This window comes from Trifolium pratense, linkage group LG7, assembly GCF_020283565.1.
Source record: "Trifolium pratense cultivar HEN17-A07 linkage group LG7, ARS_RC_1.1, whole genome shotgun sequence".
In the NCBI taxonomy this organism is placed as follows: Eukaryota; Viridiplantae; Streptophyta; class Magnoliopsida; order Fabales; family Fabaceae; genus Trifolium; species Trifolium pratense.
Genome location: NC_060065.1, coordinates 30,873,116 through 30,888,919, shown reverse-complemented (window position 1 = coordinate 30,888,919; position 15,804 = coordinate 30,873,116). Strand labels below are relative to the sequence as shown.

The 15,804-nt window shown below is 29.4% G+C and overlaps 2 protein-coding genes across 2 annotated transcripts; both read left to right on the top strand.

Annotated features, from left to right (window-relative positions):
- The first annotated feature begins 1,916 nt into the window (after positions 1-1,916).
- Positions 1,917-4,719, top strand: LOC123898266. Its single transcript, XM_045949178.1, has 4 exons — positions 1,917-2,043; positions 2,775-3,611; positions 3,878-4,036; positions 4,138-4,719. Exons 2-4 carry the CDS (start codon positions 2,781-2,783, stop codon positions 4,372-4,374), a joined length of 1,227 nt encoding a protein of 408 aa, XP_045805134.1. The 5' UTR covers positions 1,917-2,043; positions 2,775-2,780; the 3' UTR covers positions 4,375-4,719.
- Positions 4,720-12,599: 7,880 nt separating this feature from the next.
- On the top strand, positions 12,600-14,994 carry LOC123898264. The gene is made up of 4 exons (XM_045949175.1): positions 12,600-12,649; positions 13,129-13,989; positions 14,244-14,396; positions 14,572-14,994. The coding sequence occupies exons 2-4, from the start codon at positions 13,135-13,137 to the stop codon at positions 14,806-14,808; spliced, it is 1,245 nt and encodes a 414-aa protein (XP_045805131.1). The 5' UTR covers positions 12,600-12,649; positions 13,129-13,134; the 3' UTR covers positions 14,809-14,994.
- Positions 14,995-15,804: the final 810 nt, after the last annotated feature.

Below are 15,804 nucleotides of genomic sequence, written 5' to 3'. Positions count from 1 at the left end.
ATTTGGGTCAATAAATAGGTTGGGCCTTTGGTACAAAATATAGAAAAAAAATATTCTAGTGTTAATCTTTTTTATCAATTTTAACTTTAAAGATTAATATGCATCTAAAATAAAATCAAAGAAAGTTATGCCAACTTATATATAAAAAAAAGATTATGTCAACTTATGTTAAAAAAAGATTATGCCAACAATAATAAATCTTTGCTGAAGAAATCTAACATATAACAGCTTTAAAAAAAAAAATCAAAGATTATACTAACTTATATGAAAAAAGAAGATCATCATGCCTACTATAAAAGAGTAGTACGTTAAGTAAAAAATAAATAAAAACTTTTTTATCGAAGAAATCTTTTAAAAATAGGAACCCAATCTAATATATAACAACTTTTTTTAAAACCAAAATCTTTTTTTTTTTTTTTAATATTACTCCCTCCGTCCCAAATCTTTGCTCCTTTTACCTTTTCAGTTTTGTCCTTCTAAGAAACCAAGACACAATTAATGATATTTTACCATTTATACCCTTACAACAACTAAAATATTCATTAAATGAATTTTCTCTTTCTTAATAAAGTAGGGGTAAAAATGTCTTAACATATCAATCTTTATTATTTCTTAATCCACGTCAAAAACTCTAAGGGGGGTGTATTCAATTAGGATTTCAATGGATTTTAAAAGACTTTTTTATGATGACAAAATCTTGTGGTATTCAATTATGATTTTAAAAGACTTTAAAAAAGTCTAGTGGTATTCAATTAGGATTTTGAAAGACTTTAAAAAAGTCTAGTGGTATTCAATCAAGACTCTTTACGACTTACAAAAAGTCTTGTGGTATTCAAAAATATTCTAATTTCGATGGATTGTTTAAAAAATAGGATTTTAATGGATTTTGATGGACTTTTTAGTGAATTTTGAGCTACAAAAAGTCTTTCATCATATCATGAGATTTCGATGGATTCTCATATTTTTTTTATTTCTTTCACCTTTCCTCATGTTTCTATTTCATGTTTCCTGATTATCTCGTGTTTTTTATAATCGCTTATATTTTCTCCCTACCTCTCTATCACGTTTCCTCTTCATGTTTGTCCTGCTACCATAGAGTGTCACGATTCATTATAGGATATAGACATTGAAAATATATACATGTTTCAACAACAGCAACAAAACCTTGTTCGTCATTTTTTTTTAATTGTTTTTTTGTTTATTCATTGATTTTTTTTTTGTTAGAATTTTATTCATTGATTTTTTTATTATATTAATGATTGTTGATTTTTTAAGGAATGATTAATTTTCATTGATTGATTCATTATTATTTTAGAATGAATTTATATCAAATTTATTGACTCATTTAAATCTTAAAAGTCTATAAAGTACTTCAAAATCTCAAAAGTCTGTGTCATAAAGTCTCACAAATTCTTGTGTTAAGAATCTTGATTGAAAAAGTCAGTCAAAAAAGTCTTCTAAAATCTCATAAAATCAATACAATCTCACAAAGTCTTTTAAAATCTTCAAGATTTTTTTTGCTAAAATTGTCTTGTGAAATCTTAATCCAATACGCCCCCCTAAGTATTAAAGTTTTGAGATGTAGGGAGGAAACAAACGAATGCTACACCTATAGACTTTCTAGAGATATAAAGTTGGTCATTAAGGAAATGAAAAAGGCCATGATTCATGCATAAGTTGTAATCACAAAGGAATGTTGTTGTTAAGAATGGTGTGTTGTTGATCAAAAATAATATTCTTCTTGTTTTTTAGTTAGTGTCTTATGTGATTCATGCCACTGCATTCCAAAAACGTTGACATTTAAACACATTAAAAATATTATTATTACTATTTGGTAAACGCCATGCCATGCCTTAGAGCTTCTGGAAATGCACAACTTAATCCATAATTTGGTCTATAAATATGTGTTTCAAGCTTAACACTTAATTTCATAATCTTGTAGTTGATATTGTTCATATCATTTACACACTTTCATAATTTAGTAGTTGATTTTATTCCTATCCTACCATATACACCTGCACATTTCTCTTCCAAGTGTTTGAGGTACATTTCTTCATCTTTTAGCATAAATATATGTAGATAGCAACTCTAGTAAGAAAACTTTGTTGTTGTGAGCTAATAAAATATTTACTTTACTTCAATTTAAATTTAAATTTTATATTTACACTAATCGTTAGTTGGTTCAGTGGCGATTGACACTGAACTTGGTAGAGATGACCACGGTTCGATACCCCGCAACTGCTATCAGAAGGGGGTTAGAACCACTTGATGTCAAAACTGACCCCCGAACCAGATTAAACTATGACGTTGAAAGCCAAAAAAAATATTTACAATAATATCTCTACTTTTTTTTTTCTTATAATAAAGTGAATTGTTCATTTCAAATATTTACTAACAAATCTATGAAATTTGATGTGAGTTATCACATGATCAATATCAAACAACTCATATTTTAAGCTAAATATTTTAAGTTTAAAAAAAAATCAAATTTATTTAAAAATTTAGTCCGTCTAAACTTGATTGTATCAATTTTTTATTTACTTTGTCGGGGAATTTCATACTTGTCAATGTCATGGTTATAACATAATTTTTTTTTGTCAAATAGCCTAGTGGCTAGACTCTCACATTTAAATATGAAGAAGTGTGGAATCCGGGGTTCGAACCCCGACCACTTCAATAATGTCCCTTCCATTTGAGCTACACTTATGAGACTAACACAATGCCTTTTTAATTTAAATTAAATTCTATATCAACTTAATTGTTTCTAATTACAGATCAACATGAGGTTTGTATCTCAAGATTGGATGTTTTCATCAGCAATACTAGTCTTGTTTATATCAGTCTCACAATGCTCATCAGCTGCTTTTGAAAATAATGTTAAAACGGCCGTTTTTCTGTCACCTAAGATTGAGTTAACTCCCGGATTCATTTCAAACAAAATGTATTATGATGTTGAATTTCCAAAAGGTCATGTTGCCATCAAAAGTTTTCAGGCCGAACTAGTCGATGAATCAGGAAAGTCTGTACCTCTCCAACAAACTTACCTTCATCATTGGATCGTTCTAAAATACCAACAACCTAAAAATGTGTCAAACAATAGCCAAACAGGTATTATTATGGAGAGAAATAGTGGAATGTGCCAAGGTGAAATTCTTGATCAATACTATGGCCTTGGAGCTGAAACAAGAGGCACAAATTCAAATATTCCTGATCCTTATGGAGTAGAAATTGGTAATCCTTCAAATATTCTAGAAGGGTATGATGAAAAATGGATGATCAATGTTCATGCTATTGATACAAGGGGTGTAGAAGATAGAATGGGGTGTATTGAGTGTAAATGTGACCTATATAATGTTACAATAAATGCATTAACTGGAAAACCTTTGAGTCCAAGCTATAAAGGAGGTTTAGGATGTTGTCCTGATAATGCTCAATGTAGATTGAGGAAAGATTTTTGGGGACCAAAAAATGTACTCTACCTAAAATATACAATTAAGTGGGTTAATTGGGATGAATTTGTGGTGCCTGTTAAGATTTATATACTTGATGTGACTGATCATTTGAAAATTTCATACAAGTCCACAGGAATGAGCATACAGCATACTTGCAAGGTGAGTGAAATCTCAAAATTATATATATGAAAACTTTTTTCATTTTTTTCCTTCAATTTTTATGCCACAGAACATATAATATTCATTAAGTTGTGAGGAAGTAACTGATATTATGTCCACAAATCTTAGCTCAACTGACAGAAATGTCAAAATTGCTAGGTCGGACGTCATTGTAGGGATTCAAACTTCAATTCCTCCACTTTATATGTGTGAATTTTCAATGACTTATCATTTCGTTTATCTAACAAAATTAACTGATATTATAGGTCGAATATCAAGTTAAACCTTGCAACAAAAGCCATGTTGGTAGTAGTGGTTGTGTTGATGTCAACAGAGCAAGTGTCCCAATAAAAACCGGTGGTTATGTCATTTATAGTGTTGGTCATCAACATGTAGGAGCTATTAGATCAACTCTATATGGCCAGGTATGACATTAACTATAGCAGCTATTAGATCAACTCTATACATTGATCATAACTTATTGAACTAATATTCTCAAAAACTTTGACTGTGACAATGTTATTAGGATGGAAGAGTTATATGTAATTCGTTTCCAAAATATGGAACTGGAATGGAAGCAGGAAATGAAAAAGGATATGTTGTAGGAATGTCAACTTGTTATCCTAAACCAGGTTCTGTCAAGTTATTTGATGGTGAAATTTTGACGGTAGAGGCTTTGTACAACAATAGCATTGAGCGCACCGGTGTAATGGGACATTTCTATATATTGGTGGCAGAAAAACTTCCACACCACCATGTCTAAAATTCCAATGCTTATGATCATCATATTGTTGTGTCTGAATAAGTGAATTTGTCATATATATGTTGGATAAGTGGTTAAAATGAGGTGTTGTAATAGTAATTAGTATATCTTAATGTACTAATTAAATAGTTGCAACTTTAGGATAAATCTAGTGTTTGGCCTCATTTTTAATGTAACAATCTGTGATAAGTTTTATAATACAATTATATTCTCATCAGTTAGTTGATTGGATTCTATTTCTTAGTGATACTTTATTGTTATACTTTGTAAAAGATATCTTAATATTTTAAAAAAACATGTCAAAACATAATGTGAAATAACACACACACAACCCGTGATTGTTTTTCTTTTTTATTTCATCGTCAGTTTAATCTGGTTCAGGGCCAGTTCTGACATCAATCATTGGCTTCTATTCTTGCCGTAAAGTTTGATAGGATTTATGATCATATGATTCATTGGTTCTGTTTTGTGTTGTTAAGAAATACCAATGCTCCGTTTCTGATGCGAATATGTTTTGAGCCACATGGAAAATGCATTTGCTGCTATAATGCATATGTTACTTTAATTCAAAAACATTTTTTCAATAAAATGCTTATAATAAATAATATGATTAAATTGAGTGACTGAAATATTTATGCCTTCGAATTTGTAACGTTGATACCTAAGTCATTGTTTGAATATATAATTGATTAAGCTAATTTATCTATTTGAATCAAACGAATGTTGCAATAAGACGAAAAATCATGTCACATAAAAATAACGAACAAAATCACAAAAGAACATGAAAGAAAAACTTGATTTATGTGTAAAACATTATTTAAATTAAAAGAGGGTGAAAGTGATTCAAAAGGGTGATATCAAGCATGACCCAAAACTATCCATGGTGAATGAAGAAGAAAAATATAACTTAAGGTCAAATTTCTCTCTCCAAAAAAATCAGGTCCGACTTTGAATTTCAAAGAAGTTTTTCTTTTACCCCCCAACCATTTCCTAAACTTCACACTCGTTGTACATTTTTCGATGATGTGATTTTAAAAATCACCGGAGAAAAGAGACTCCTAAAATTCCATAAAATTCAATTAAAATCAATTTATTATTTTAATTTCAAAGAATTTTATTTTATCACGAGTCATTTTCTAAAACCCACACTCGTTCGGATGTACATTTCTTGACGCATGGGATTTTTAAAATTATGGGAGAAAAAAAACTCCTAAAATTCCATAAAATTCAATAAAATTCAATTTATTATTTTTAAAATTATTTTATATTTCTTATCTCATTTGATTTAATGCAATTGATTTAATATTGATAATCTATATGTTTACAAGAATAAAAATGATTTTTTTATATTATACGCAATTTAAACCGACAGTTTTTTTTTTTTTTTAAATATTTATATTAAGGAGTCACTTTTATATTTTGCACAGAGCCTCATAAAACCCGGAGACGTCCCTGTCTAAAATCCCCACATTTCTAATGTGATTTTTAAAATTATGGGAGAAAAGAAACTCCTAAAATTTCATAAAGTTTAATTTATATTTTAACTGCAAATAATATTTTGAAAAAATAAAAGTGAGTTATTTTGTCCACACTTATATGTCGAAATATGATATCATATTCGTGTCATCGTGTGTCCAAAATATATAGAACAGTAGAGAATAGTCATTTCTCATGCATAGTTCAATTAGATATGTTGTTAGTTAGAAATGTGAAGTTGTCAACACATTATAAATATTATACTCTGTTATAAAAAAAATTAAACTCATAAATCATATAGCGAAGACTCAACAAGATGACACATTAATTAATTTATTTTTTTTATTCAAATAGTTTAATAATTATAATATTGAATAAGATAATAGGCTCAAGTAGAGCTATCAAAAATGGGTTGGACTAATAGGTCGACCTATTATCACATGGGCTTAGCCGGATCGGACCTCAAAAAATTTAGCCAAAATGAAACTGGACTTTTTTGGCCCAAGCCCATTAGCCCAAATGAAAATTGGGATGGGCCGGGCTAGCCCATCGGACTTTGGGCAGGGCCATTAACGAAAAAATTATGTCATTTTTGTAAAAATAATACCCCGTATCAATTAAAAACATAATAAATTATCATCTAATTAAAAAGTTATTATGAAAAATATAGTTAAATTTGTGAGCATAATAAAAGGGTTATATTTACCTAAAACTTTTTAAAAAATTAAGTTTATAATTTATTAATTTGTTTTATTTTTTATAGGAATTAAACTTGAGTTTAACTGATATTTAATGCTGATTTAAGAATTATTTATACTTGCATACAATCATATCTCAATAAAATTGATAATTAGGAGGAACTAATACATCAAAGTCATGTAGAAAAAGATCAAATAAATGGGAAAAAAATTAAAACGAAATGGATAGGACCGACCCATTAGCCCACGTGACCCATACAGGCTGGGCCGAACTCATAAATATGTAGGCCAATAATAATTGGGCTGGGCCGGGCTAGCCCATATATAGTATGGCCCTGTTATCTCATATTTTAGTCGAGCTTAAATATGCATTAAAGTAGTGTTGACTACATTCAGAGATACATTGACTTTGACCTTCATTTAGTTGAGAAGTAAATGTCTTCAAGAACAAGGGAACTTTTATTTAAATCCTCTTAATTATGAAGGTTAAGGGTAATGTGTTTAAGAATAAGAGTTTTAATGGAAAATAGTTACAAGTGTGAAACTTATAATATATTCTAAGTTAAAAGGCAGAGTTGCCTTTCAATCACTTTGTCTTTCGATTGTGGTAATCAACAGATCGAAGCAATGTGTGTTGTGGACTTGGGATATTTTCTTTATTACAATTTTCAAATTCAGTATGATTTCGATAGATGCAGCGTTTCAAGTGGAAATATATTTCAAATACAAGGAATATGTGGCAGAAGACTAGTATAGAGACGTTAAGTAACGATTTTCATCTTTGTAACTATAAATACTAGTTTCTTAGTCGAAATCTTGGTCACAATTTCACATACAAAATCTCACAAAGTACCCATGCTAAAGCGAGAAACGAGTGCAAAGAAAAACATGTATGAATCTGTGAACCATTTACATTTCTTGTACTCATTTTACAATTCAATGCAAAGTTAAATTTCTGCAAAGTCTTTTATCTTCAAACTTATTTTTCTACATTTAAATAGTTCTCTCATTCGAGTGAACTTTCACTCATTTTACTTTCGAATCAGCAATTTACCCTTTCTTTGCAATTTTATCTTTCAAACCCTTTTTTACCATTACTTGCATTTAAACTTTTTCAGCATTTAATATCTTTTACATAATAAATGTAAATCAATGTCGACAGGCCCACCGATCCGGGCCAGCCCATTTGATAGCTCTAGGCTCAAGTAATTAATGAGCTCTTAGAACGAATAGTTTGATTCCCGGTGGGAAGAATTAAATTTTTATTACTTACCTCGCGACAGAACTCTGGATTATCGAGCCTCATTCTTCTACGAACCAGAAGGTTAAAAACAAAAACCAAAACTAATTAGAATTTTATATATTTTTAAAGTGAATGAGTGATACTTTTTGAGTTCAAACCTCAATACCTCCATTCCATATTAAATACAATGTCTCTACCAACTAAATTATGTTTGGCCCATTAATTTTCTAACGTATAGATATTAGTACGATAAAATGTAGGTGACTACTTCTCTACCCTCACATAAATTGAGGGTAGTTGCCCTATGCTGATGTGGCACCAATGAAATTCATCCACGTGTATTTAAGTCAAACATAATTAATTTTTTACCATAAATTATTTTGACTACTTTTATTTTCAATTAATTATATTTTATGTTACTAGTTTTCTTTAATTATATTTTAGACTATGTGTAAATATAATTAGAATTAATTTGATCATTGAATGCTTGTTTCTAAACGTTATATATTGATTCTAAAATACCAATGTTATTAGTAAAAAAAAAATCAATGTTATAGATTTGAAAAAATAAATATATATCAATGTTAGTTTAAATAAAAATAATAAGAGAACAAAAAAAACTAATATCTCTAATTTAAATATACAATTCCACTTGTACATTTATTAAATGAAATCAAATAATGCTTCAAAAAAAAATCAAATCAAATAATTCATGCTATTCCGGTGTAAATACTCCATCCGTTTCAAGTTACTTGTCGTTTTAGAAAAAAAAATTGTTAGCTATCTAAGTCACTCATGTAAATTCCAAATATTTAGGAGTAGTTGAAACCGTAAAAGATTATATATTTGGAAAATTAAAGTTTGTTTTTTTAAGTTTTCAAAAAAAAAAATGTTTGTTTTTTAAAAAAATTGGTACATAACATATTAAATTTATTGGAAAGATAAAGTGCGTGGAAAAAAACAAAATAAGCTTATTGGTGAATTAAAATAAGGGTATAATAGGAAATTAAGTGCAAAAATAAACTTTCTTAAATTTTTTTCTTCTAAAACGACAAGTAATTTGAAACAGATGGAGTATATAGTATTTATTTTTTCAATCTCTTTAAATCATTGCATAGATTAACGTTGGTCGATATGATGTCGATCTTAGAAAAAAGAGGGGAAAAAATTAGGTTAAGTAATTAGGTTTAGGTTTGCGACAATGGTCCGACCTTTCTTTTAGTTCAGATGAACTATTTATATTTTTACTTGTGATCAATAGTTAAACCCTAAACAAGTTCAAGAGTTAGTTCGTCTTCTTAAAACATTAATTCAATAAAATGCTTATAATAAATAATATGATTAAATTGAGTGACTGAAATATTTATGTCTTCGAATTTGTAACGTTGATACCTAAGTCATTGTTTGAATATATAATTGATTAAGCTAATTTATCTATTTGAATCAAACGAATGTTGCAATAAGACGAAAAATCATGTCACATAAAAATAACGAACAAAATCACAAAAGAACATGAAAGAAAAACTTGATTTATGTGTAAAACATTATTTAAATTAAAAGAGGGTGAAAGTGATTCAAAAGGGTGATATCAAGCATGACCCAAAACTATCCATGGTGAATGAAGAAGAAAAATATAACTTAAGGTCAAATTTCTCTCTCCAAAAAAATCAGGTCCGACTTTGAATTTCAAAGAAGTTTTTCTTTTACCCCCAACCATTTCCTAAACTTCACACTCGTTGTACATTTTTCGATGATGTGATTTTAAAAATCACCGGAGAAAAGAAACTCCTAAAATTCCATAAAATTCAATAAAAATCAATTTATTATTTTAATTTCAAAGAATTTTATTTTATCATTAGTCATTTTCTAAAACCCACACTCGTTCGGATGTACATTTCTTGACGAATGGGATTTTTAAAATTATGGGAGAAAAAAAAAACTCCTAAAATTCAATAAAATTCAATTTATTATTTTAACTTCAAAGAAGTTTATCTTATCACTAGCCCTTTTCTAAAATCCACACATTTCTAATGTGATTTTTAAAATTATGGGAGAAAAGAAACTCCTAAAATTTCATAAAGTTTAATTTATTTTTTAACTGCAAATAATATTTTGAAAAAATAAAAGTGAGTTATTTTGTCCACACTTATTTGTATATGTCGAAATATGATATCATATTCGTGTCATCGTGTGTCCAAAATATATAGAACAGTTGAGAATAGTCATTTCTCATGCATAGTTCAATTAGATATGTTGTTAGTTAGAAATGTGAAGTTGTCAACACATTATAAATATTATACTCTGTTATAAAAATTAAACTCATAAATCATATAGCGAAGACTCAACAAGATGACACATTAATTAATTTATTTTTTTTATTCAAATAGTTTAATAATTATAATATTGAATAAGATAATAGGTTCAAGTAGAGCTATCAAAAATGGGTTGAACTAATGGGCCAACCCATTATCACATGGGCTTAGGCGGATCGGGCCTCAAAAAACTTAGTCAAAATGAAACTGGACTTTTTGGCCCAAGCCCATTAGCCTAAATGAAAATTGGGCTGGGCCGAGCCATTAACGAAAAAATTATGTAAAAATAATACACCGTATCAATTAAAAACATAATAAATTATCATCTAATTAAAAAGTTATTATGAAAAATATAGTTGAATTTGTTAGCATAATAAAATAAAAGGGTCATATTTACCTAAAACTTTTTTAAAAATTAAGTTTATAATTTATTAATTTGTTTTATTTTTTTTATAAGAATTAAACTTGAGTTTAACTGATATTTAATGCTGATATAAGAATTATTTATACTTGCATACAATCATATCTCAATAAAATTGATAATTAGAAGGAACTAATACATCAAAGTCGTGTAGAAAAAGATCGAATAAATGGGAAAAAAATAAAACAAAATGGATAGGGCCGACCCATTAGCCCACGTGGCCCGTACGGGATGGGTCGGACTCATAAATATGTAGGCCAATAATAATTGGACTGGGCCGGGCTAGCCCGTATATATAGTATGGCCCTGTTATCCCATATTTTAGTCGAGCTAAAATATGCATTAAAGTAGTGTTGACTGCATTCAGAGATACATTGACTTTGACCTTCATTTAGTTGAGAAGTAAATGTCTTCAAGAAGAAGAGAACTTTTATTTAAATCCTCTTAATTATGAAGGTTAAGAGTAATGTGTTTAAGAATAAGAGTTTTAATGGAAAATAGTTACAAGTGTGAAACTTATAATATATTCTAAGTTAAAAGGCAGAGTTGCCTTTCGATCACTTTGTCTTTCGATTGTGGTAATCAATAGATCGAAGCAATGTGTGTTGTGGACTTGGGATATTTGCTTTATTGCAGTTTTCAAATTCAGTCTGATTTCGATAGATGCAGCGTTTCAAGTGGAAGTATATTTCAAATACAAGGAATACGTGGCAGAAGACTAGTATAGAGACGTTAAGTAACGGTTTTAATCTTTGTAACTATAAATACTAGTTTCTTAGTCGAAATCTTGGTCACAATTTCACATACAAAATCTCACGCTTATCAAAAAAAAAAAAAAAATACAAAATCTCACAAAGTACCCATGCTAACGCGAGAAACGAGTGCAAAGAGAAACATGTATGAATCTGTGAACCATTTACATTTCTTGTAATCATTTTACAATTCAATGCAAAGTTAAATTTCTGCAAAGTCTTTTATCTTCAAACTTATTTTTCTACATTTAAATAGTTCTCTCATTCGAGTGAATTTTCGCTCATTTTACTTTCGAATCAGCAATTTACCCTTTCTTTGCAATTTTATCTTTCAAACCTTTTTTACCATTACTTGCATTTGTTTTCAAAAAAAAAAAAAAACCATTACTTGCATTTAAACCTTTTCAGCATTTAATATCTTTTGCATAATAAATGTTTATTTCAATGATGAAAATTCAAAACTCTTTTGAAATCAATGCACAAAACTTGTCCCGAGATTTACTAGTTAATCTCTTAAGTAATTAATTTAAACTAGCGCTTGTTTACCAAAAATAAGTGTAGACAGGCCCACCGAGCCGGGCCAGCCCATTTGATAGCTCTAGGCTCAAGTAATTAATGAGCTCTTAAGACAAATAGTTTGATTCCCGGTGGGAACAATTAATTTTTTATTAGATTTTACTTACCTCGCGACAGAACTCTGAATTATCGAACCTCCTTCTTCTACGAACCAGAAGGTTAAAAACAAAAACAAAAAATAATTAGAATTTTATATATTTTTAAAGTGAATGAGTGATACTTTTTGAGTTCAAACCTCAATACCTCCATTCCATATTAAATACAATGTCTCTACCAACTAAATTATGTTTGACCCATTAATTTTCTAACGTATAGATATTAGTACGATAAAATGTATTAATGTAATAGTGAAAAATACACTTTGTATTAAAAGTTATAACTATTTCAATACTATTAAACTATTGGTTGATTGGATTTAGACTTCTAGAGACATAGCGTTTGGTCATTAAGGAATTGAAAAAGGCCATGGTTCATGCATAAGTTGTAATCACAAAGGAATTTTGTTGTTAAGAATGGTGTGTTGTTGATCAAAAAGTAATATTTTTCTTGTTTTTTAGTTAGTGTCTTATGTGATTCATGCCACTGCATTCCATAAACCATTGAAATTCAAACACATACTTAAATATTATTATTCATATTTGGTAAACGCCATGCCATCCATGCCCTAGAGCTGAAAATGCACAACTTACTCATTATTTGGTCTATAAATATGCCTTTCAAGCTTAACACTTTCATAATTTAATTAGTAGTTGATATTGTTCCTATCATTTACACTTGCACTCTTCTAAGTGTTTGAGGTACATTTCTTCATCTTTTAGCACAATATATATAGATAGCAACTCTAGTAAAAATAAAAACTTTGTTAGTGTGAAGTAATAAAAATATTTAGTTTACTTAAATTTAAATTAAAATTTCATATTTGCAATGATATTTATATTTTTATCTTATAAAGTGAATTGGTCATTTCAAATATTAACTATCAACTAGAGTCAAATCTGTAAAATCCGCTGCGAGTTGTCATATGGTCAATATAGATAACTCATATTTTAAGCTTTCAAAGTTTAAAAAAAAAAATAAAACAAAATTTGTTTTAAAATTTAGACCGTCTAAATTTGATTGAACGACCAAGATGTACTCAATCCAAATCCCAAACCAATATCTATTTTTTATTTACTTTGTTAGGGAATTTCATGCTTGTCAATGTGTCATGGTTATAATATAATCCCTTCTTAATTTAAATTAAATTCTATATCAACTTAATTGCTTTTAATTACAGATCAACATGGGGTTTGTATCTCAAGATTGGATGTTTTCATCAGCAATACTAGTACTAGTATTAATGTTGGTCATGTTAGTCCCGCCATGCTCATCAACTGCTTCTAAAAATACCGAAAACAATGTTAAAACAACCGTTTATCTATCACCTAAGATTGAACTAAGTCCGGGATTCATTTCAAACAAAATATATTATGACGTTGAATTTCCAAAAGGTCATGTTGCCCTCAAAAGTTTTCAAGCCGAACTAGTTGATGAATCAGGGAATTCTGTACCTCTCCAAGAAACTTACCTTCACCATTGGATTGTTCTGAGATACCGACAACCTAAAAACGCGACAAACCAAAGCGGTATTATTATAGAGAGAAATGATGGAGTGTGCCAAGGTGATACGGTTGATGAAACATTTGGCCGTGGAGCTGAAACAAGAGGCACAAATCCATATATTCCTGACCCTTATGGATTAGAAATTGGTAATCCTTCAAATATTCAAGAAGGGTATGATGAGAAATGGATTATCAATGTCCTTGCTATTGATACAAGGGGTGTAGAAGATAGAGTGGGGTGCTATGAGTGTAGATGTGACCTATATAATCATACATCAATAAATGCATTTACTGGAAAACCTTTGACTCCAAGTTATAAAGGAGGTTTAGGATGTTGTCCTGATAATGCTCAATGTAGAATGAAGAAAGGCTTTTGGGGTCCAAAAAATACACTATACCTAAAATATACAATTAAGTGGGTTAATTGGGATGAATTTGTGATACCTGTTAAGATTTATCTACTTGATGTGACTGATCATTTGAAAATATCATACAATTACAAGTCCACAGGAATGAGCATAAAGCATACTTGCAAGGTAAATAAAATCTCAAAATTATATATATTATAACTTTCTATTTTCCTTTTCAATTTAGCTTTGTGGCTAGAAATTTCACTCTTAAAGTGGATAAATGGAATGACTGGGGTTCGAACTCCGACCTCCTACATATACAATGCAATATTTCTGCCAACTGAGAGCTCGCACAATTTTTTCTTTTCAATTTATATGCCACAAAACACATGTACATTAAGTTGTGAGTAATGAATTGATATTATTTGGTGCTTATATAGACTGAATATCAAGTTAATCCTTGCAACAAAAGCCATGTTGGTGGTTGTGTTGATGTCAAGAGAGCAAGTGTCCCAATCAACACTGCTGGTTATATAGTTTATGGTGTTGCTCATCAACATGTAGGTGCTATTAGATCAACTCTATATGGCCAGGTATGACATTAACTTAACTAATTATGACAATGTTTTTTAACATATAAATATTAATTTTGAGTGACATATACGTACAAAAATCTGTGATATAGTGACCGATTTAGGGACATTTTTTATTGATCATAATTTACTGAACCGGTTTTCTCTGAAACTTTGGTTGTGACAATGTCATCAGGATGGAAGAGTTATATGTAATTCGTTTCCAACATATGGGACCGGAATGGAAGCAGGAAATGAAAAAGGATTTGTTGTAGGAATGTCAGCTTGTTACCCTAAACCAGGTTCTGTCAAGTTATTTGATGGTGAAATTTTGACCGCAGAGGCTTTATACAATAATAGCATCGAACACACTGGTGTAATGGGACATTTCTATATATTGGTGGCCGAAAAACTTCCACACCACCATGTCTAAAATTTCAATCATGCTTATGATCATGTTAGGATTGAGGACTATATTTTGTTGTGTATGAATAAGTGATTTTCCTATATAATGAGGTGTTGTTGTAAGAGTAATTAGTACTATCTTAATGTATAATATATAGTTGCACCTTTGGAATAAATCTTGTGTTTGGCCTCATTCTTAATGCAACAATCTATAATCAGTTTTATAATACAATTATATTTTCATAAGTTACTTGATTGGGTTCAATTTCTTAATTAGTACTGATACTTTTTTTACTTTGTAAAAGATATATTGAGCATATTGATAAGTTGTTTCAAGATTAAAGCTTATGAAAGTGTTAAGCCTGAAACATGTACCAAACATATGAAGATAGCTTCTCAATATGCAGAAATTGAAGTTGCCAGCACACATATTTGATTGATATTTCTCAATGAAATATATATACAGAAAGAAAAAAAACTATGAATAATATTTTAAAGAACATAATGTGAAATAACACACACACACATCATGTGTTAAATTAGATGATATTATTCTAATGTGAATGAACAAAGTCAACGATCCAAATAAGAAAATGACCAGCATGGAAACAAACACATAGGCTTTTGACAATCTTCATATATGGATAGACTTTTCTGGATCCTTGCTTAGTACTCCCTCCGTCTCAAAATATAAGAGAAAAGTGGTCAAAGAAAGTTGATGTATTTGGTTAAAAATTTGGACTAAATACATCAACTTTGTTTGACCAAATTTATCTTGATGGAGTCGTATATTGGAGTATATTTTTTTCTTCTGTTGTGGTATCATCTTTTATTTAGATTTGGCGTCTTTCGGTTGATTATTTTATTGGTTTAACTAAGTAATCTCAACTCGCGTCGTTACAAAAACATTAGTGGCCGTTAACTTAGTGAGGTGGCACTGAATACCGCATTTATGTTCTTGTAAATGGTTAACTTAATTCACGGTATTAAAACAATGTAGTCTAAATCAAAGAATATTTTATAG